The 20,602-nt window shown below is 40.4% G+C and overlaps 1 protein-coding gene across 1 annotated transcript in view; it reads right to left on the bottom strand.

Annotated features, from left to right (window-relative positions):
- Window positions 1-20,602, bottom strand: part of LOC142378235 (voltage-dependent T-type calcium channel subunit alpha-1H-like) — a 68,295-nt gene that overhangs the window by 5,230 nt on the left and 42,463 nt on the right. The window contains exons 18-32 of the mRNA XM_075462514.1: window positions 19,289-19,357; window positions 18,513-18,697; window positions 18,280-18,406; window positions 16,007-16,132; window positions 15,803-15,892; window positions 14,778-14,970; window positions 11,905-12,056; window positions 11,238-11,347; window positions 11,029-11,162; window positions 10,880-10,950; window positions 5,957-6,035; window positions 5,587-5,708; window positions 3,914-4,228; window positions 3,674-3,824; window positions 235-794 (exon numbers count right to left, since the gene is read on the bottom strand). Coding sequence (XP_075318629.1) covers window positions 235-794; window positions 3,674-3,824; window positions 3,914-4,228; window positions 5,587-5,708; window positions 5,957-6,035; window positions 10,880-10,950; window positions 11,029-11,162; window positions 11,238-11,347; window positions 11,905-12,056; window positions 14,778-14,970; window positions 15,803-15,892; window positions 16,007-16,132; window positions 18,280-18,406; window positions 18,513-18,697; window positions 19,289-19,357 — 2,484 coding nt within the window. The remainder of the gene's footprint in view (window positions 1-234; window positions 795-3,673; window positions 3,825-3,913; window positions 4,229-5,586; window positions 5,709-5,956; window positions 6,036-10,879; window positions 10,951-11,028; window positions 11,163-11,237; window positions 11,348-11,904; window positions 12,057-14,777; window positions 14,971-15,802; window positions 15,893-16,006; window positions 16,133-18,279; window positions 18,407-18,512; window positions 18,698-19,288; window positions 19,358-20,602) is intronic.

Genomic DNA, 20,602 nt, shown 5'->3' with positions numbered 1-20,602 from the left:
TAATCATTTTTGTTCAATTTAAGTTGAAAAAAATCACTACATGTCAAAAGAGGCGAACTATCCCTTTAAGAACAGGAGTGATGTGCACACGTCTGTTGGTGTTGGTTAAAAGACGGGCGGCAGCGTTCTGCACAACCTTATTAGACACACAATATTGTTAAAGTTGTTAACATGCGAATCCAGCTGAAAAGTTTGAGGCACAACTGGAATAAAGTTTGCATAAGAGCGACGCACCTGTCTCCGTAACTGTCTGCCCGCAGAGCAGAAAGACGGCGGCCTCTTCACGGCGGAACTGTCTGGAACGTAGGAGGGACTCAGCTTGTTTCTGTCTAAGCTGCCTTCAGGGCTGAGCCAGTGAGAGGAGTGCCTGCTGTCAGAGCGCATGGGACTCAGTTTGAGTGATGGGTGTCTGTCTATACTGTGACACGATGCGAGCTTTGGTCTGTCTGCGTTCTGATCCGGATTCAGCCTGTATCCGTCCATACTGTGAGCGGAGCTGAGTCTGTGTCTGTTTGTCCGATGGGCCGGACTGAATTTACAGCCATCTATGCTGTGAGCCGAGTTCAGTCTGTGTCTGTTTGTTCTGTGGGCTGGACTAAACCTGGATCCCTCAAAGCTGTCTGCTGGACTGAGTCTGTGTAAGGAGTGTCGATCGATGCTCTGAGAGGTGCTGAGGCAGATCATCGGCCTCGAGCTGCGCCCAGACCCCAGCGAAGCGTGGCTGATGATATGCAGAGCTCCTGGAACCTGCAGCAGAGAGCTGCCTCCACCGGAGCCCAAAGACGACATGGAGCCTGTAGGAAATAAAGCAGCACGTAGACTTAAACACGCACAAAATATTTCTACGAAGAAGCAGCTTTGTGGAAAACAAAAACTGGCAAGAATGTAGTGGAATTACACAAAAGATGGATCAACTGAAGCTCCAGATGCGTCTCTCAGGGGCTGTGCTGGGTCTCACTTTCAGATACTGTTCATATGTCATAAAAAGTTGTTTTTGACTTCTTTCTCTGTCCTTGTTTTTGGTTGGATTTTTCTAATTTTTTCTGTGGAATGAGTATACTGTTTGGTGAACAGAATGGCATTCTGACTGATGTCATAACTTTTCATGTGTCTATGCATGAAATCTGCACGATATCTTTTAACTTATCTGGACTGTTGCTTGTTTTTAAAATCATTTAAATGATTTGATTTGTTTCTCTTTATATTCTTTTATGTATTTTTAATGCTTCTTCCACTCCCTGCTGCAATGCTTTTATTTTATGTAAAGCACTTTGAATTGTTTGTACATGAAATGTGCTACAAATAAATTTGATTTGATTTGATATCTTGGGGGAATAATTGATTGCCAATTAAAATATTGGGAAAAAAGTGACAAAACGCCTGATTTCTATGCATTAAATTGAGCCAAAATCATGTCGAAATGTATTTTAAGAGTTTTAATTTAATTGGATGTTGTCTCCACATGTGTTCTGTGCATCTGGAATGCATTTATTGACTTACCCAACCCACTGAGGATTTGTGGAAAATTGTAATTTTCTATCAAAAACTGAAGGGTACATACACTAAAATGGCCACAATTTTTTTTCGCCATGTTTCCGGCAGAGCAGACCCTCTGATTATTGCTTCTTAGGGTCAAAGTGAACATAAAAAGTATGGCCGACCATGTCAGGTTCAACCCATTTTATTGAGCTTTTGAGACTTTGGCTCCCTGACTACCTCCATTTGTCCGTTTCTTCAAATTCTTTAAGGACAAACTGCACACCATGTTGAGATGTGCCAATTTTTTGGTTAATATCACGTTAGGAATCACCTTTTTATGACTGTAAAACTGTGTTACCTTTACCACTTTTTGGAGATGCAACTGAACAAAATGAAGTGTCTTTTTGTCTTTATTGTTTATTATTTGTAACACTGGTTCATCCCTTTAGTTTGGTGCTTTTTAATGCTTAAATGTTTCATAGGTCAGTGTAAAGTAGCTTCATTTTCTTGACTGAAAATGAGTGCAGAAGCAGATAAAGTTGATGGGAAAGCTTTGAAATACATTCAGATCACTTTTAAATGATTACAACTAAGCATTGGAAGCAAAATAATTTAGCTTTTGCACTTTTGCACAGTATTGTATATTCAAAGATACATTTAATATGTTTACTTTCATTTTCTTTGTTTACCTTCCTGTATTTTAAGACCCAAAGGTAAATACGTTTCTGAACTTTTTAAAAATGCGTTTGTATTTGGACCACAGACTGCAAAGTTGAATAGAAGTGCTGAAATGCTGAAAATACATTCACTTTGGTTCAAAAGAACATCTTCTTTCCCTGATAGCAGTATCTAAAGACATAGAATAAACATTCACATTTCACCTATAGCTCACTGGGATTTTCAGCTTTAAAAGTATGAAATGAACCAAAAGTCTTCTTACTGATAGCACACTTCTTAACCTTCAGAGCTCCAGAACCATGTTATCATTTCTGGGAACAGCTCAGAGTAAAGTGGATGTTCTGCCCCCTGAGTTGTCAAGGTTGAACTTTTTCAGTTTTTCACTCGTGCAAGTACAGCTATGCTGTAAAGGTTTCTTATGCTACATGAACGCGTACAACCGCTCCCGATGTGATGTCCTTGAGGCCTCTTGTTTGCAGAACCTGTAGATTTCCACATTTAAGACACAGATACTGTGAAATGCATTGAATGCGTTAAAATTACATATTCGTGTGGGACACATTTTGCATACAAGTGCAAAATGACTATAGTATAAGTTATAGTTTTGGATATTTTTAATTGATATTTGAACAAATGTTGAAAATCAATAGAGAAGGTTTGTGTTTTAGGATACACCGACTGATGTAACTGCATTTGAGCTTAATAAGAAGGAGGCAACACGAGATTCTTGACTTTCAGACCTGATATTACGCTATCTTCAATGTAAAATCCTGATTGTTTTTTACTAGGAAAATAGGGAGGTCTGAAATATGGAAAAGGCTTTAACTCACAGTTTGGAATTACATACAGTTGTTTAATCGTACACCATAAATGGTTTACACTTACTGTACCATAGATAAGTATAAACTGGATTCAGCTGTGTCTTTCTCTCTGGATATTCAATCCAATCCAATTTTATTTATAAAGCACTTTACAACAACCTCAGTTGACCAAAGTGCTGTACAGAAAAATAAAAACAAAAAATTTAAAGAATAAAATACAAGAATAAATTAAAAGACATACAACAGCTATATAATTTAAAACAATAATAATACTAAAATAAATTTAAAAAAAAATAATAATTATACATTCAACATCTCACATCGTGTCAAAAGCCAAGGAGAAGAGATGTGTTTTAAGATAGGATTTAAAAACAGACAGAGAGGAAGCCTGTCTGACGTAGAGAGGAAGCCTGTCTGACGTGGAGAGGCAGATATGTTCCACATATTAGTTTCTATGCTTGTATAATTTTCTATTTTTCACATTGACAGTTAGGTCTTTCAGTGTAACACCCAAGAAGAAGAAGAATTAACTCAACCAATTTGTCATAAACCTCACAAGAATCTCTGTCGGATCGGTTTTAAAACTGCCTCTAGTTGTACTATATCACTCCTCAACTGTCATCAAAGTTATTTATGTAAACAGGGACTCTAAAAAGTGTTCATTCAATCAGTTTGGTTATAAACAGCTAAATTACCTGAGTAGCTGTAGCCACAGAGGGTCTCGTGCCCGATGGGAGAGTAAGTGGAGCATCTCAGTGGCTGAACGTAGCTGTCGCCGGGGAGAGACGGCATGCGTCCCATGCTCAGCAGGTTGCCATAGGAACACTCCTCATCCTCAACCTGCACCTGCCATATGAGACCATCACCGCTGTCACTGTCACCTTCATGCACTTCCCCTCCTCCGTGCAGAAACATGAACCATCTGAGTCGGTTACCTGCGCAGGTTTGTCTGTGTTCTGCTCCAGGTCTCCGCCCACAGATGCGGCGCTGAGGCGGCGGGCGGCCTCCTCCCTCTCCCTCTCCCTCCTCTCTTCCCTCTCCTTTATCTCTTCCCGCTCCCTCTTCTCCTCCATCTCCTCCAGCAGCGCTTCCTTGTTGCTTTCCTCCAGGTGCTTCATCAGCACGGCGACGACCACGTTAACCAGCACGAACTGAGCCGTGAGGACGAAGGTGACGAAATAAACGGGGGAGATCAAGGGCAGGTAGGTGAAGCAGTGGCGATCATGTGGGCGACACTCCCGTAGTGTGTCCTGGGCAGAGGTGGGTAGAGCAGCCAAAAAGTGTACTCAAGTAAAAGTACTGTTACTTTAGAATAATATGACTCAAGTAAAAGTAAAAAGTAGTCATCCAAATAATTACTTGAGTAAGAGTAAAAAAGTGCTCGGTGAAAAAACTACTCAAGTACTGAGTAACTGTTGAGTAACGTCTGATTTATTTGTTAACACAAGCATTCAATCAGACAGACAAAAATACTAAATAATCATCTTTAGGCAAATTAGAGTTCATCCAATTGATAAAATAAATTAAAATTAATTAATTAATTACAAAATAGCTTAAATCAAAATAATCCAGGTAAATTCAAGAACTTCAATAAAAAATAAAAGAGACTTAGGAAATGTTTAAAACATATGTAACCCATATGTAACCTAAAAAACAAACGTTCACCTATCCATGGGGGAAAAAACGAGTTTAGGAAACTTAGCGCTACATGTTTCCTGAAGTTAGATGTTGAGTTTCTGCTGAAATGTGCGTTTGTTTTGGTTGACACAGAAGACACATAATGTAGCTGCTGTTTCTCACTCTTTGTAAGGTAAACATGCTTTCAGTATGAGGCCTCGTCTGCGTCTTCATTTCCCACCGTTGGTTCTGACATTTTTCATCTGTTTCTTTCTTTGTTTGCTACGACTGCTAATGCTAAAGCTAACCCGTCCCGCCGCTGAGATCGAGTACGGTCACGTGACCAGACTGCACGGCTGCGTCTGATTGGTGGAACACAGTCAGGTGGTAGAGCCTTTGGCGGAAGTCTCTCTCTCTGTCAGAATAAAACATTAAAATGAGGCGTACGCGGGGGGATAAAAATAATGAGGCGTAGAATACCAAAGAGGTAAGAAGAAAAGTAACCAGCTCATTGTAGCCTAATGTAGCGGAGTAAGAGGACAGTTTCTGCTGCACACATCTACTCAAGTAACAGTAAAAAGTATAGAGATTTAAAACTACTCCTAGAAGTATAATGTTTTCAAACACTTACTCAAGTAAATGTAACTCGTTACTACGCATCTCTGGTCCTGGGCAACAAAAGAAGGAGGAGCGGATGTGGATAATGAAGCTGTTATAATATAACTGGATTAAGGTTCATCTATTATTGCACTTGTACTTCCTCTTCTCTCCAACAGGGGGAGATGTTGATCCGAGCGTAATCTGAGACCTTGCGTTTGTAATACACCCTCTTATGTTGCATAGTCTGTCATAAGAACAGTGATGTACCCTCTGCCTTCCTCATATCTGATGCTGTGAGACACGCCCCGTGTGCACAGACTGCACAAATCTGCTCTCCGTGGTCTCTCCCTCTTTTTAAAAAGTTCCCCCGAGGAATAGAAAGATAGCCAACCTTCATTATGCCGTTCCAGTTGTCCCCGGTAGATACCCTGAAGAGCGTGAGGAAGGCCATGCCGAAGTTGTCAAAGGTGGCGTGGCGACTGAGACCCTCACACGGGTTCTCGTCTGAGCACTCTGAAAGAAGATGACAAGAGCGTTAGAGGTAGTAAGTGTGGCAGAAGAAGGACAAAGGAGAAAGGAAAGAGAGCCGTTTGTAGATTAAAGCACTGATTGATAAAATTAACATGTGCAAGTCAACAAAATGTATTCTTGTTATGCAATCCACAGATATCTTACCAGCGTCGGCTAAGGCACACACACACACACATTCCTGCGTCAGCATCGATTTACACGCGTGCACGTGCATGCACACACACACTAACCCAGTTTTCCAAAGAGCTCAACTCCCAGAGCTGCATAGATGAAGAACAGCAACATGAAGAGCAGACCCAGATTCCCCACCTATAGACGGACACATGACACACATACACACAGATATATACAGCGTATGATACACAGAGAAATAGACATGAACAGCTTACATCCAGAGAGAGACGCCAACATGCAAACAGATCGAAGGAGCCCGTAGACAGAGACCGCTGAGCCTTACTGCGCTGATGTTTAGCACTTCTTAAAAAACTAACAGCAGCCATCAAAATACCTGCAGCAGAATCAGATTTTAGTGTGAGAAACCTCCATAGACTGGAAAAAATCAAAGTTTTACCAAGTATATTTGTCTCATTTCTAGTCCAAATATCTCATTACACTTAATGACACAGCTGCCTAACAAGTACCATTTCAGCCAGATATAGGGACTTGTTTGAAGACAATACATCTGGAATATCTTGTTAAATGAAAAAGTCTTGAAAACAAATTGTTTTGAGTCATATATCATTTGAAACAAGCTTTTTTTTTTACATTTGAAGAGGTTTTTAAGCTAATTTCAAGATCACTTTTATCTCAAAATGCCTAAATATCACATCTTATTTCAAGAAATCTGGACAAGCCGATTTTCACTAGTTCCATTGGCAGATTTATTTTTTCTTATTTCAAGCAAAAAAGTCTTTTATTTGTTTTGTTTTTCTTACTTATTTTTGGAGGGGCATATTTTCCAGTGTAAGTGCACCTTCATAGCATGAATCCAGCCCTGATGAAATTCAAACATGCTTGTTTATTCTAATCACAACCCCATTCATGCTTGTTTTGCCTTGACTCGTGGTGGGAGGTATGGAGATGCCTAATCACTCAATGGGAGAAGAGATAAAAGACCTCGGACACCACATTTCACAACTGGGTTTGATCCCTTGCAGCAAGAAGTCACTTCAAAGGCAACTTTGTGCATGCGTGGGCAATGAGTGAAGAAGGATCATGGATGTTTTTCTGCACTAGAGTCCCACTGATGTGTTGGAATACCTCGCACAGAGGAATATGGGATTGTTTGAAGCTACCTGAAGTCAGTTGCAAGTTGTAAATATGGATTATATAATAATAATATAGATGAATGTTTATATTGGTTTGTTCTTGTCTTCTCCCTCTTTCCCCTATTTCTTACAAGGGGTAATAAGGGGTCCAGACCCCCCTGCTCCATATACAATTGCAAACATAACTGTGTGATCTTAAACAATATACATCTAAAGCACAATGTTTATTATAGACACAGAGCTATTCCAATGTGCCGTACAGTTGTTTTGTTCAATGACCAGAACTGAACACTTAGTCGTACCATCTGGCCAACAATACTGACTAACAAGCAAGACTAACCTGCCCAGCATGTTCAGCCTAATAAATCAGCTAAACTGGTAAAACAATTAAAACCGGAAACCATTTTCCATTACTCTTGGTTCAGAGAAAAATCATTTGTTTTCAGTCAGTGTAATGATAATCAGCTGTGTGTGAGCTCTCTATTCAAAGAATGGGGCTCTTTTAAAGTCTGATAATCACAACACATGTTGAAGTTTAATAATGCGTGGATAAAGGAGATTTCTGAGGACCTCTGAAAAAAAGTCGTTGTTGTTCATCAGGCTGGGAAAGGTTACAAAAAGATCTCTAAAGTGTTTGGACTCCACCGATTAACAGTCCGACTGATTGTATACAAACTAGGGCTGGGCAACGATTAAAATGTTTAATCTAATTAATCACATGATTTCCCTGATTAATCATGATTAATCGCATTTGTACGCAAAATCCAAAAATTAATCCAAAAGTAGTGTATAGCTTTTAGCATTTAGCTTTATTTTAAATGTGCTGCCATATGAATGAAAGTGCCATAACATTTGTTGTGCAAACACACTTTTAACATCAGCATCTTTCTGTAGTTTTTATGTAGAAGCCTCGCTCCACTGTCTGTTTCCTTGAATGACTTGCTGCTATCAGTTGTGTGTTTTGCCTTTAAGTGATATTTTAGACTGGAACTACTACGCTGAGAAGACAATTCAACTTGGCAGTGTTTACAGATGACTTTGGTTCTGTCGACTCCGCCGTCTGGAAGAACTTTAAAATGAAAATGGCCGAGTAAAAGTTCCGTACCCTTCTCCATGTTTGGTGGATCCGCCGATTACTTTCTTTTCCGGTTCCACAGCAGACAGCAGCAGACTTTTACAAAATAAAAGCCTGTGAGCAACAGACTTTTACAAAATAAAATAAGTAATAAAACAGGGGTGGTTTGTGGCGTAGTGGGTTGAGCAGGCGCCCCATGTACAGAGGCTATAGTCCTCGCTGCAGCTGGCCCCGGTTCGAGTCCCACATCGGACGGCCTTGTGCTGCATGTCGTTCCCCCTCTCTCTGCCCCCTGCTTCCTGTTTCTCTGAACTTTCCATTAAAGGCACAAAAGCCCCCCCAAAAATGTTTTTTTGTTTTTTTAAATAATAAAATAAATAATAAAACCTGCGTTAATGCGCGATTGAAATATTTATTGGCATTAAATAATTAGCGAGTTAACGCGATAATAACGAGTTAAAGGCTCTAGCATGGTTGTCACTTTTTCTTGCGCGAGCGGTGTTGATGACGTCACGAGTTCGTGCCTGCCATATAAAGTGGTGCAAGTCAACGCGCCAGTAGTTGCAATTTTCTCCGTCACAGAGGTGGCGCTGCTACGTGAAGGTTACCGCTAACTAGTCTACAACCACGAAAGTGGAGAAGAAAACAATGAAGAGCAGGAACACTGTCATTAATGATGGTGCTGCAGTATTCGGATAATTTTAATTTTTTAATTCAGTTAATAGAGGTGAAGGTCTGAAGCCCCCGGCATCAACACTTGGAGTCTCTGCCCTCTTCTTTGCCTTCACGTATCTGTCCCGTAGCTTCTTCCACACATTCTTACAGAACTCTCCCTCTTTCCCCAAAGTTCTGCCCATCTCTGTGCACCAGTTTTGGGAGTTTACGTGGTCCCTGTGCTGCTTCACTGCAGTTTTGTACAGCTGCCTGTACAAACGCACCTCCTGACTGAGCCTGGTCTCACATCGGTCCATCCGGTTTTTCGTTGGTGGCGCCGCCAAGTTACAAAAATCGACTGGTGCACAACACCGCGCTGCGCCGTCTTTTAAAGGCAAGCGCCAGGCCTGAAACGTCATTTTGACGTCACGGTCCGCCACCGCCGTGACAGACGCGGCAACCATGCTAGCGCCTTAACTCACCCAGCCCTAATAAAAATGCAGGAATTCAAAGACCATCGTTACCCTCTCCAGGAGCAGTTGACCAGCAAAGATCACTACAAAAGCAAATGAAGGTCATGAAGGGACCCACAGCTGCCTCTGAGCAGCTGAAGGCCTGTCTCAAATTGTAAAGTTTATAAATTAACAATCAGGAGAAGACTGAACAACATTGTGTGTTTGAATGAAAAAAAACACTGATCTCCGCAAATAACACTGCTGTTAGTCTGCAGTTTGCCAAAAAAATTGATATTCTGGATTAATTATGCACAAAACATAGCAGAATCTTGAGGGTTCCCAAACTTTCAAGCACCAGTGTATATCATATTTCATGGCAATCCATTTGTTTGTTGTGGAAGCATTTAAATCAAAACTAGAAATATTTTATGACAATCAATTCCATTGCTGTTGACGTTGCAATAGAAATACAGAGGCAGTTTTTGTTTGTTGGTGATTTAGACTGACAGCAACATTCTAGGACGTCGTACAGAGCTCCTGGGAAAAAAAAAAGTGCTGACCTTTTCCACATGTCATCTGGAAACACACAATCACATAAGTGCAATTGTTTGTAGCTAGTGGCTCATTTTGGTGTGTGTAACTTGTAGCCTCGTGATAACACACTGCTGCTTTGATAACGTGACAGCATCTTACACGCCAGCCTCAAAGGAGAAGAAAGTGCTTTGTGGTGTCTTGGTGTACGATAAGCTTGCAGAATGGCTCATGTTTTATCTTCTGACAGATACCTGGTCCCCAGACAGTCACAACAAAGCAGCAATAAATTCATGTGCCATAAAGACATGATCCAGCTGACTTAACAGCAGGATCACCAATCAGCTCCCAGCTACACATGACGATGTCCTAAGTCTTGTGTGGTGATTATTTGGTATTGCAGGTTTAACAGCAGTTAGAGGAATCACTCAGTGGGGTCACATGGCCCTGAAAGGATCAGATTATTGGCTAAATTACAATCAGACTGAGTTATTACGTGCATGTAGACACCTTAATCTGACTAAGAATTGGATCGGATCGGATTCAGACCCCGAGATAACTGGGTTGAAAGTCACTCTAAACCTGCTTGTAGACGCTGAAGCACGTGGTGAATCAGACTTTGCGTTCTGCGCATGCTCCAGATGTTTTCCCGGGGTCGTGACCCGGAAGTCAAAGGAGACGATATTCCTGTTGTTGTCGCCGTCAGAAAGAAACAAACAACGCGATGGAGAATGCTCCGTTGGGCATCGAGTTTGTGCAACAAGCAGCTCATCACAGACCAAATGTAGAGGGACGTAGCTTCATCTGGCTCTGCGTTCTCCATCTTTCTCCAATGCCTGAGTTTGTTGTTGTTGTTGGTGGTGAAGAGGTCAACAGGAAGTGGCTCTATTAGCAACAGTTGGAATGGGTACAGCGCCACCTATCATACCGGGGTATGAGACGCTTTGTGCCTCTGATCCCATTCATTCACCGCCATATATCCAAGGAGAATTACCCTCGCTCAGCTCATTCTGATTGTAATTTAGCCAATAATCCGATCCTTTCAGTGCCATGTGACCCCACTGAGTGTGAGGCCACGTAGACTGCTAAATAAACAAGCAGTCTGCATTTCATCAGCTCTGAAGTTAAAAAGGCACCTTTTCATTTGACAGCATCAGGGCTGCTTCTTACCTGAGGCAAAGCTTGCATCACTGTGTCCAACAGAGCTCTCATCCCTGTGGCCATCTTCAGCAGCTTCAGCACTGAAACATCGCATCGTGTCAGCTTTTACCGGCCACTTCCCATCTGCGTGTTTCATGTTAGTGTCACTGTGTGTGTACCTCGTGTTATCCTCAGGACCCTCATGATGCGTATGATGGTGGGGTTGATGGGCAGGGAAGCACTCAAGTCTATTTCCTCCAGCGCGATTCCCATGATAGACAGCAAGACAATGGCGAGGTCCAGCTGGTTCCATCTTTACACAAACACAAAAAGGGTGAAGCTGCGTGCGTTTGGGCCTCCCTTTGAGTCCATGTGAGAGTGTGACTACCTTTCTTTGAAAAACCGTCGAAGGCCGAAAGCGATGAGTTTCAGAATGGCCTCGATGACAAAAACCACAGTGAAGACGTAATTGCAGTATTTCAGAATGTCCACCAGGAACTGAAGGAAAAAAAAACACTGAAAAACACACACTGGGGCTGTGTTCGAAACTGCATACTTCTCCTACTACTCCTACTACTCATACTGACTTTTTTCCCGGATGCATACTAGATTCTCCTAAATGTTGGGTATGCATCATGAGGTTACTACTCATACTCAAACTACCCAAGATGCAACGTAACGTGACGTCGCCGATCGTCATTTCCTGTCTAAACGGCAGTTTCAAGCTAGCTACAACGAGGGTAGGTTCACTTCCTGTTTTCAAAACAAAAGCACCAATTGTATCGTAATGGCTTTCCCTATGATAAAAGGCAATGGGTATTTTATTTTGTGAAAATAACCGGAAGTGCGTTGCTCACTACGGCTAGCTTTAGTAGCGCCGAATTTGTGGGAACAAAATTGTAAACAGCGTGTTTGATCGATGAGTATGCAGTATGCAGTATGCAGTATGTAGTATGAAGTTTGTAGTATGTAGTTTCAAACACAGCCCGTACCTTCTCATAACAAGTCATTACTACGGTTCTAGGACAGGTGGTGGAAGGGGTTGCCATGGTTACCTGAGGCTGGTTGTAGTGCTCCATGCTCATCGTGAGGAGGTTTGTGAAGATGATGATGGTGATGAAAAGATCCAGGTAGTGGCTGGTGCACAAAGTGTGTATGGATCGGCGTAAAGGGGAGTAGTCAGCATAATATGGCTTCTCCAGGGCCCCTGTGTCGTGCACGCACACACACACACACACACACACACACACACACACACACACACTCACGGTCATTAAAATGCTTCCGTAAGAAAAATATGATATGGGCTATGAAGTCACTGATGAAGTGGGTGCCAAGTGGCACTCTGCTGTGCATGTGTGTGTGTAAAGACTAAAAGTGCCACCTCAGGATTTCAGTCCTATCCATCACACACACACGCTCTCTATGTGGCACCTCAAGGTGTCTTTGGGCAGAAACCCTCGCTGTCTGCTGCCAGACGGTTAACTAAGAGGAAAGCACTACTAGAGATTACACTGCAGACGGAGAGGGGACAGGGTGGGACACAAATGTGGCACTGCAAAAGGAAAAGTTAGAGAAACCAGTAACAATGTGGGCTTAAAGGGACAGTTCGCTTCTTTTGACATGAAGCTGTATAACATCCCATGTCAGCAACATCATTTATGAACATCTTCTTACCCCCTGCTGCGTCCTGTGAGCAGAGTTCCAGCCTCGTTTTGGTGCTGATGAAGGTAGTCCGTCTGTGTAGACCGTGCAGACCGAAGAGCAGACCGAGCAGCAAACATCGTAACAGGCGCGGCTGTCGGAAGCAGGCAGTGATACGAAGGGAGAGAAAATAGGGCCAAGCGATTGTGAGGTCTGACTTTTTCCTGGAGAACCATTTTGTGATGCAAATGTATTACTCTGTTGAACGCATATTGTTCTGAGAAGCAAAACGCTTTATTTTTTAAACCCCAGCCAACTAGCCGGACTACCTTCATCAACACCAAAACGAGGCTGGAACTCTGCTCACAGGACGCAGCAGGGGGTAAGAAGATGTTCATAAATGATGTTGCTGATATGGGATGTCATACAGCTTCATGTCAAAAGAGGCGAACTGTCCCTTTAAATGTACGTGTTCATGTGGGAAAAATGTCTGAGAGCACGACTTGAGTGTAATCGTACATGTTGACCATATGGACGAGGCTATGTGGGTAATAAATCCCCATGTTCAAATGAGAAGAAATCATTTCTGTTTGAAATGTGGTGACATCTACACCCACGTCTCACCTTCCCCTTTCCAAGCATGCAGGATAACTATGGAGGCAGCAAAAAAAAACACGAAGCACCAGCCAGTGTTTGGTTTGTCCAAATTAGATTACTCCATGGGGCAAACTAGCAAAACGAAAGAGTGAAGTGACAAGGAGGGGAACCCACAATCTTTATCCCATTTTTGGATAAAAATAGCAAACTCTACAGGCCATTTTACACTTATTAAAATACAGCTATGAATACTGTACTGCATTTCTGCCAATGGGTCACCGACAGCAGCTCCTGAGAAGAAGAAAGGCCTCCCACATGATAAAAATAAAGCATTATTTTCTTCCATTTTGTGTACTTTCACAAGTTGGCAGGTGTCATTAAGCAGATAATTACTCAGTGAGATCGAACAATGGAAGTCTAAAACATCAGAATCTATTTGGCCTCCTCTGAGGAAATAATCGACTGATAGTTCATTTCTGATAACGGTTCATTTTCTTTTGTCAGGGGATCTTTTGTAATTCTGCGATAAATATTGAGATCTCCCTTTTTGACTAATCACAATTAGGGCTGAGCAAGTTAACTCGTTATTATCGCGTTAACTTGTTAATTATTTAACGCCGATAAATGTTTTATTTTATCGTAAAAGTCTGTTGCGGAACCGGAAAAGAAATTAATTGGCGGATTCACACAGTTACAGCAAACACCACGAAGCATGGAGTAATAAAATAAAAATAAACTTGCAGGTGCTCCTCGGTCTCTGTGTGAAGCTAACGGAGCTAATCGGCGCTACTTCCTGTTTTACTTGTTTCAACATAAAAGCACGTATTTCAAAATAAAATAAAAAAAACTCCTACATTTACAGCCAAGTTGAATTGTCTTCTCAGCGTAGTAGTTCCAGTCTAAAATATCACTTAAAGGCAAAACACACAACTGATAGCAGCAAGTCATTCAAGGAAACAGACAGTGGAGCGAGGCTTCTACATAAAAACTACAGAAAGATGCTGATGTTAAAAGTGTGTTTGCACAACAAATGTTATGGCACTTTCATTCATATGGCAGCACATTTAAAATAAAGCTAAATGCTAAAAGCTATACACTACTTTTGGATTCATTTTTGGATTTTGCGTACAAATGCGATTAATCGTGATTAATCAGGGAGATCATGTGATTAATTAGATTAAACATTGTAATCGTTGCCCAGCACTATTTAGAACCATTCCTTCAGAGCACAGGTTTTAACATAACAGTACCTGCACGCTCAAAGCCAGGTCCATACAGCAACCAAACAAACAAGATCAAAGGTGCCTGAAAGTGGCATAAAACATACAGAAAACAGTGGCTTTCCGATACTGTTTGAAAGAGCCTGACAGACCACTTGAAGCCATAACTTCAACCCCATTTATTTAGGACGAGGCAGGTGATACCACCCAACATAAACCCAAGATTTTTTTTCCTTTTTCTCTCAATCTGTTGCTCAGTGACCAGGCTTCCAAAGTTGTTCAGAGCAATTTGCCTGCACTCCTTTTCTTACAGTCTTTATGTGTTTGTATCTCTTTCATGAATGATTTATAATGGAGGACAGAGAACCATGGAAGTCTAATTTTAGCTAAAAAATTTAATCGTAAACCTCTCCGATACCAATTGACATAAGATAAAGAGCCACGCATAAACCCCCCATGGATCTCACTTCTCCTCCGCTTCTCCCAACGCTTCTGCCGCTTCTCCTCCCTCAGCCGGGCCTCCTCTTCCTCCTGCTGCTGGCGACACTTGTGAAAGTTTTCCACCACCACACCCACGAACATATTTAGCACAAAGAAGCTGACAATGAGGAGGAACGAGATGAAGAACAGCAGCATCCAAGGGTTGCTGTTTCGTGTCGGCTGCAGCGAAAGACAGAATCAGAAGAAAGGAGGGGAGAGGAATGAATAGGTGGAATATAAGGACAAAAGAGCGAGGAAAGTGAAGGACGGGGTGGAGTGAGGAAAAGGAGAGAGCGTAAACAAGGAGACAATGTTAGTCCTGAGTCAGCAGTGGCACTGCCAGCACTATCAACTCACATCTATTTATATATCTGCATCTTTTGCTTCCTTACAGCTCTTCACGGCTTATCTGAAATATTTCCTCTGTCTCTTTCAAACAAACAAGATCAAAAGTGCCTGAGAATGGCATAAAACATACAGAAAACAGTCAAATATGGCATCCCCTGTCTGAATGATTTGTATACCTTTCTTGACATTCACTCCTCTACTTTCCACACCCTTCTGCTTCACTGGAAAAAATGCCCCTCCAAAAATAAGTAAGAAAAACAACAAATAAAAGACGTTTTTGCTTGAAATAAGCAAAAAAATCTGCCAATGGAACTAGTGAAAATCGGCTTGTCAAGATTTCTTGAAATAAGATGTGATATTTAGGACTTTTGAGATAAAAGTGATCTTGAAATTAGCTTAAAAACCTCTTCAAATGTAAAAAAAAAAGCTTGTTTCATATGATATGTGACTCAAAACTATTTGTTCTCAAGACTTTTTCATTTAACAAGATATTCCAGATGTATTGTCTTCAAACAAGTCCCTATATCTGGCTGAAATGGTGCTTGTTAGGCAGTTGTGTCTTATATTAAGTGTAATGAGATATTTGGACTAGAAATTAGACAAATATACTTGGTAAGACTTTGATTTTTTCCAGTGTTATGAGTGTTTGTCTGTGCTTCCTCACCTGCTGGTCAACTCCAACAGCATCCAGGCCGTCGTACATGATGCTCACCCAGCCGTCTTTACAGGACAGCACGAAGAGCGACATCAGCGCCTAGAAGCGTGACGTGCACATATATATAATATATATAATATATATATATCAGTTGCCATGCTGTCAGATTGCAAAGGCAAGGCGTCAGAAATAGATGTGCGAACCGCCACAAACCTGTCCCAGGTTGTCAAAGTTGTATTTCCGTCGGACCCAGCGGTAACCCGCCTGCAGACACTCGGTTTTATTGGTGATGTTAGTGACATTGAGCCCGTCACAGTAGAAGAATTTCCCTTTGAACAGCTGCACACACAGACAGGTGAGTTTACAGATTCAAACATAACACTATAACCTCAAGATTGTTTTATTCAGTCACAGTTCAGTACAATCATTGCATTTTTTAAGTGACTGAAAAGGCCTACAGGCTGAAACTTAATGCTTATATTTAAGCACGTCCTCTTGAACAAAATTAAGCTACCCATCAACCTATATTTTTACAAATACTAAAGTAAGAAGAAAAATAATAGTAAAATGAGAAAAGACAAAAAAACAGAATTGCATCCAATAAAGTAAAAAAAATAGAAGAATAATGAAGCAAAATCATAAATAAACACAAAATACTTCACAAATTATAAATACTTGTAGCCCTCAAAAATTGCTTTAGGCACCATCCTTTTGGAAACCAAAAATGTTTTACAATTTCTTACATTTATATTAGCATCATTCCATAATGAAAGCCCAACAACAGATATGCATCTCCTTGATTCTCTTAAATTATACTTTGTTTCTTGAGATGAGAAAAACCTTTGTATGCTGACTGGGAGTAACTTTGATTTAGCTCTATACATTATTTGCATTATTTTGTAATATACCAGATCATTGAATTTCATAACATGTGATTTCATAAACAGTGTGTGTGTGTGTGTGTGGGGGGGGGGGGGGGGGGTAGGGGTAATGTGCATAGTAATCAACCTTATTAACAATCCGTATGGCTCGTTTCTGTAGGAGAACTATTGTTGTTTTACATGTCGAGCCCCAGACTTCCACACAGCATGAGGTGTAAGGAAGTATAAGTGAGCAATAAATAATATGTAAGGCCTTATAATTTAATATGTTGCTATTGTCTTCTAAATCTTCCCTTTGATATAATTAACATGTGGTTTCCATGTTAATTTATGGTCAATAACCAGCCCTAAAAATGTTATCTCTGTCACTCTTTCAGTTTCAGCATCACTCATTTTTAATTTCATGTCCTTGTCAAATTCTTTTTGATGTCCAATGTAAACATTGAATATTCAATCATTGTAAATATTTAAAAAAATGTTGAGCTACTTGACGAATTTGAATTTCCCCCATTGGGGGATAAATAAAGTATTTTTCTATTCTATTCTATTCTATTCTATTCTATTCTATTCTATTCTATTCTATTCTATTTCTATTCTATTCTATTCTATTCTATTCTATTTCTATTCTATTCTAAACGAAACGTCATGAAGTGGAGATAAGGGTGCTGTGGCGGGTGTACAGCAAATCACTCAGCACAAGCCTACAGTCTCACATATCATAGTAAAGATTCCCAAGTACAGCAACACTCCGGCAAGGTGTGCTCTCATTCAAAATAATCGAATTAAAGTGTTTTTTTCAAGAAATACATGTGTGTTAATGTTCGCTTCAATATTCATACACTATCACCTCCAGGGCAAATATCAAATGGGAATGTTTGTTGGAAGATTAGCATAAATGAAAATCAATATAAAGAGGTAGAGATATTTCAGGCTTTAAGTATAGAAATATCACTCAAATAGATTTTCCAAATCTTACAGTAACCAGTTGCCCGTAACCTTTTGTCTTTAAATCAGGAAGTACAATATGTGGACTTCATCCAAAGAGCAAATTAACAATCCATGATTTTTCCTTTTAAGGATGTTTATTGATTCTTCTAATAATGTAAAAATTTATTTAAAAAAAAAATCTCTCTCACTGTTAATCCTTTGTTTCGGGACATTTAACCCATGTAGTGCTTTCTGGATTTATGATAAAATAGAGCTCAAATTTTTTCAGTTTAACATTTAGTTGTATTACTAAATAGTGAGAATTGCCAGACTTGAATTAATTTTGATAAAAAAAATCTCATTATAAAGAGATCCTGGATAAAATCTGATTAAAGAACACATTCTCAGCCCAATTCTTCTGTAGGGCCATTGTTTTTTTAATTACTTCCAGGAATGTTGTTGCATAATCAGCAGCTCATTTGCATTTCCTCACTATTTTCTTCTTCGCTTTTCATTACCTGGAGCTTCTCTGTGCCGTGCCCCGTTCATTTCAAACCTTTGGGATCGGTGTCTTTCTCTCAGCAGATAACACAACATGCTTCGAATGTTGGTTGAAAATTAGCTAAGCGTGTGCTTTTGATGAGGTTTATCAGGGAGTATTACAGTATAAATGTTTACCTGCACTCCAAGAATTCCAAAAACTATGAAAAAAGCACAGCAGATAAGAACAATATTTCCAATTGGTCTAAGAGATGTGATCAAGGTTTCGACCACCAGTTTCAGTCCTGGAGCCCGACTTATCACCCTGCAACACACACACAGCTGCACATAGTAAAGTAAAACCACTACTTTGGGGAATATCGATGGAGTAAACGCATGCTGTCACAGGAGGAAATGTCCTGCCCTCCTACCTGAGCGGTCGCAGTGTGCGGAGCAGACGAAGCACCCGCAGGATGCCTAAGATTCGATTACCACCTGCTGACGCGATGGAGACCAGGATGTCCACCAGTGACACAAACACCAACAGGCCATCCAGGACGTTCCAGCTGCTCTGCAGGTACACACCGTTTCCAAAGTACAGACCCAAAGCTACCACCTTACACCACGTAAACACACAAACACACATACATCCAGCAAAAGCATTTCAATGATTAAATAATACCAGGTGTAAATTCAAAACAAAAAGTTTTTTCTGATCCCCAACCACACTGGAAAAAATGCCCCTCCAAAAATAAGTAAAAAAAACAACAAATAAAAGACGTTTTTGCTTGAAATAAGCAAAAAAATCTGCCAATGGAACTAGTGAAAATCCGTGTCAAGATTTCTTGAAATAAGATGTGATATTTAGGACTTTTGAGATAAAAGTGATCTTGAAATTAGCTTAAAAACCTCTTCAAATGTCAAAAAAAGCTTGTTTCATGTGAAATATGACTCAAAACAATTTGTTTTCAAGACTTTTTCACTTAACAAGATATTCCAGATGTATTGTATTAAAGCAAGTCCCTATATCTGGCTGAAATGGTGCTTGTTAGGCAATTATGTCTTATATCAAGTGTAATGAGATACTCAATGAGAACAATATACTTGGTAAGATTTAGATTTTTTCCAGTGCAGGAGGAAAATTGCCTCTTTCTAAATGACTTTAAAGTGAAGTGCTTGTTCTAACAAGGATTACTGTTATGGTTACCTTGATCATCATCTCACCCACGAAGATAACGGTGAAGATGTAATTGGACACCCTGAGAAACACTCTCTCCTGTCACACAACACACACATGCACACATGTTAGTGGAGCATGGCACACACAGAGAAGTAAATGTGTTGTTTCAAAGGTTATGTGTCCCAGCAGCTTTAGCTTTTCACTGCAACATGTTACATAATCAGCTGCAAAAAACAAAAAAAAAACAAAAAAAACAACACGTGTTCAGATGGTGTCTCCCAAACCTTAGTTACGTCCGCACTGACCTTCTAGCTTTACATGGATGTTTGAGATCCATTACTTTCATTTTGATTTTTGTCTCTTCAAATAACGATTTAAAGGGAACATGATATACTTTTCGGTTTTCTCCATTACCTGCAGTGTGTTATATACAGTGTTGTGGGTAAAGTAACGCGTTAGAGTACTCTAATTACTTTTATCGAGTAACGACTAACGTAACGCGTTAGTTTTGTGCGTTCGGTAATCAGTAACTTAGTTTTGGGTTTTTTTAAAGTAGGGCTGGGCGAGTTAACGCGTTATTATCGCGTTAACTTGTTAATTATTTAACGCCGATAAATTTTTTATCGCGCATTAACGCAGGTTTTATTATTGTAAAAGTCTGTTGAATGCATCACATTCACACAATTACAGCAAACACCACGAAGCATGGAGGAATAAAATAAAGATAAACTAGCAGGTAACATCACCGCTACAGGTGTGAAGCTAACGGAGCTAACCGGCGCTACTTCCTGTTTTACTTGTTTCAACATAAAAGCACGTATTTCAAATTTTCAAAAAAACTCCTGCATTTACAGCAAAGTTGAATTGTCTTCTCAGCGTAGTAGTTCCAGTCTAAAATATCACTTAAAGGCAAAACACACAACTGATAGCAGCAAGTCATTCAAGGAAACAGACAGTGGAGCGAGGCTTCTACATAAAAACTACAGAAAGATGCTGATGTTAAAAGTGTGTTTGCACAACAAATGTTATGGCACTTTCATTCATATGGCAGCACATTTAAAATAAAGCTAAATGCTAAAAGCTATACGCTACTTTTGGATTCATTTTTGGATTCTGCGTACAAATGCGATTAATCGTGTACTACAGGTTTCGTTTACTTTAATGAAACAAAATTGCTCTTCTCCCCAATTACTCCTTTGATACTTCTCAATCAAAGGGTGTAGTCGAATAGGCAAAAAGAATAACCACCAGGGTCTCTCCCCAAACACTTCAGGTAACCCAGGGAAAGACGAATCCCCCCACACTCAGATTAGGCTGCCGTGTGAGTGTGTTGTGGTGAAA

Source organism: Odontesthes bonariensis, chromosome 4, assembly GCF_027942865.1.
Source record: "Odontesthes bonariensis isolate fOdoBon6 chromosome 4, fOdoBon6.hap1, whole genome shotgun sequence".
Classification (NCBI taxonomy): domain Eukaryota; kingdom Metazoa; phylum Chordata; class Actinopteri; order Atheriniformes; family Atherinopsidae; genus Odontesthes; species Odontesthes bonariensis.
Note: the sequence above shows the minus strand (reverse complement) of the source record. Positions and strands in the feature narration are given on the sequence as shown.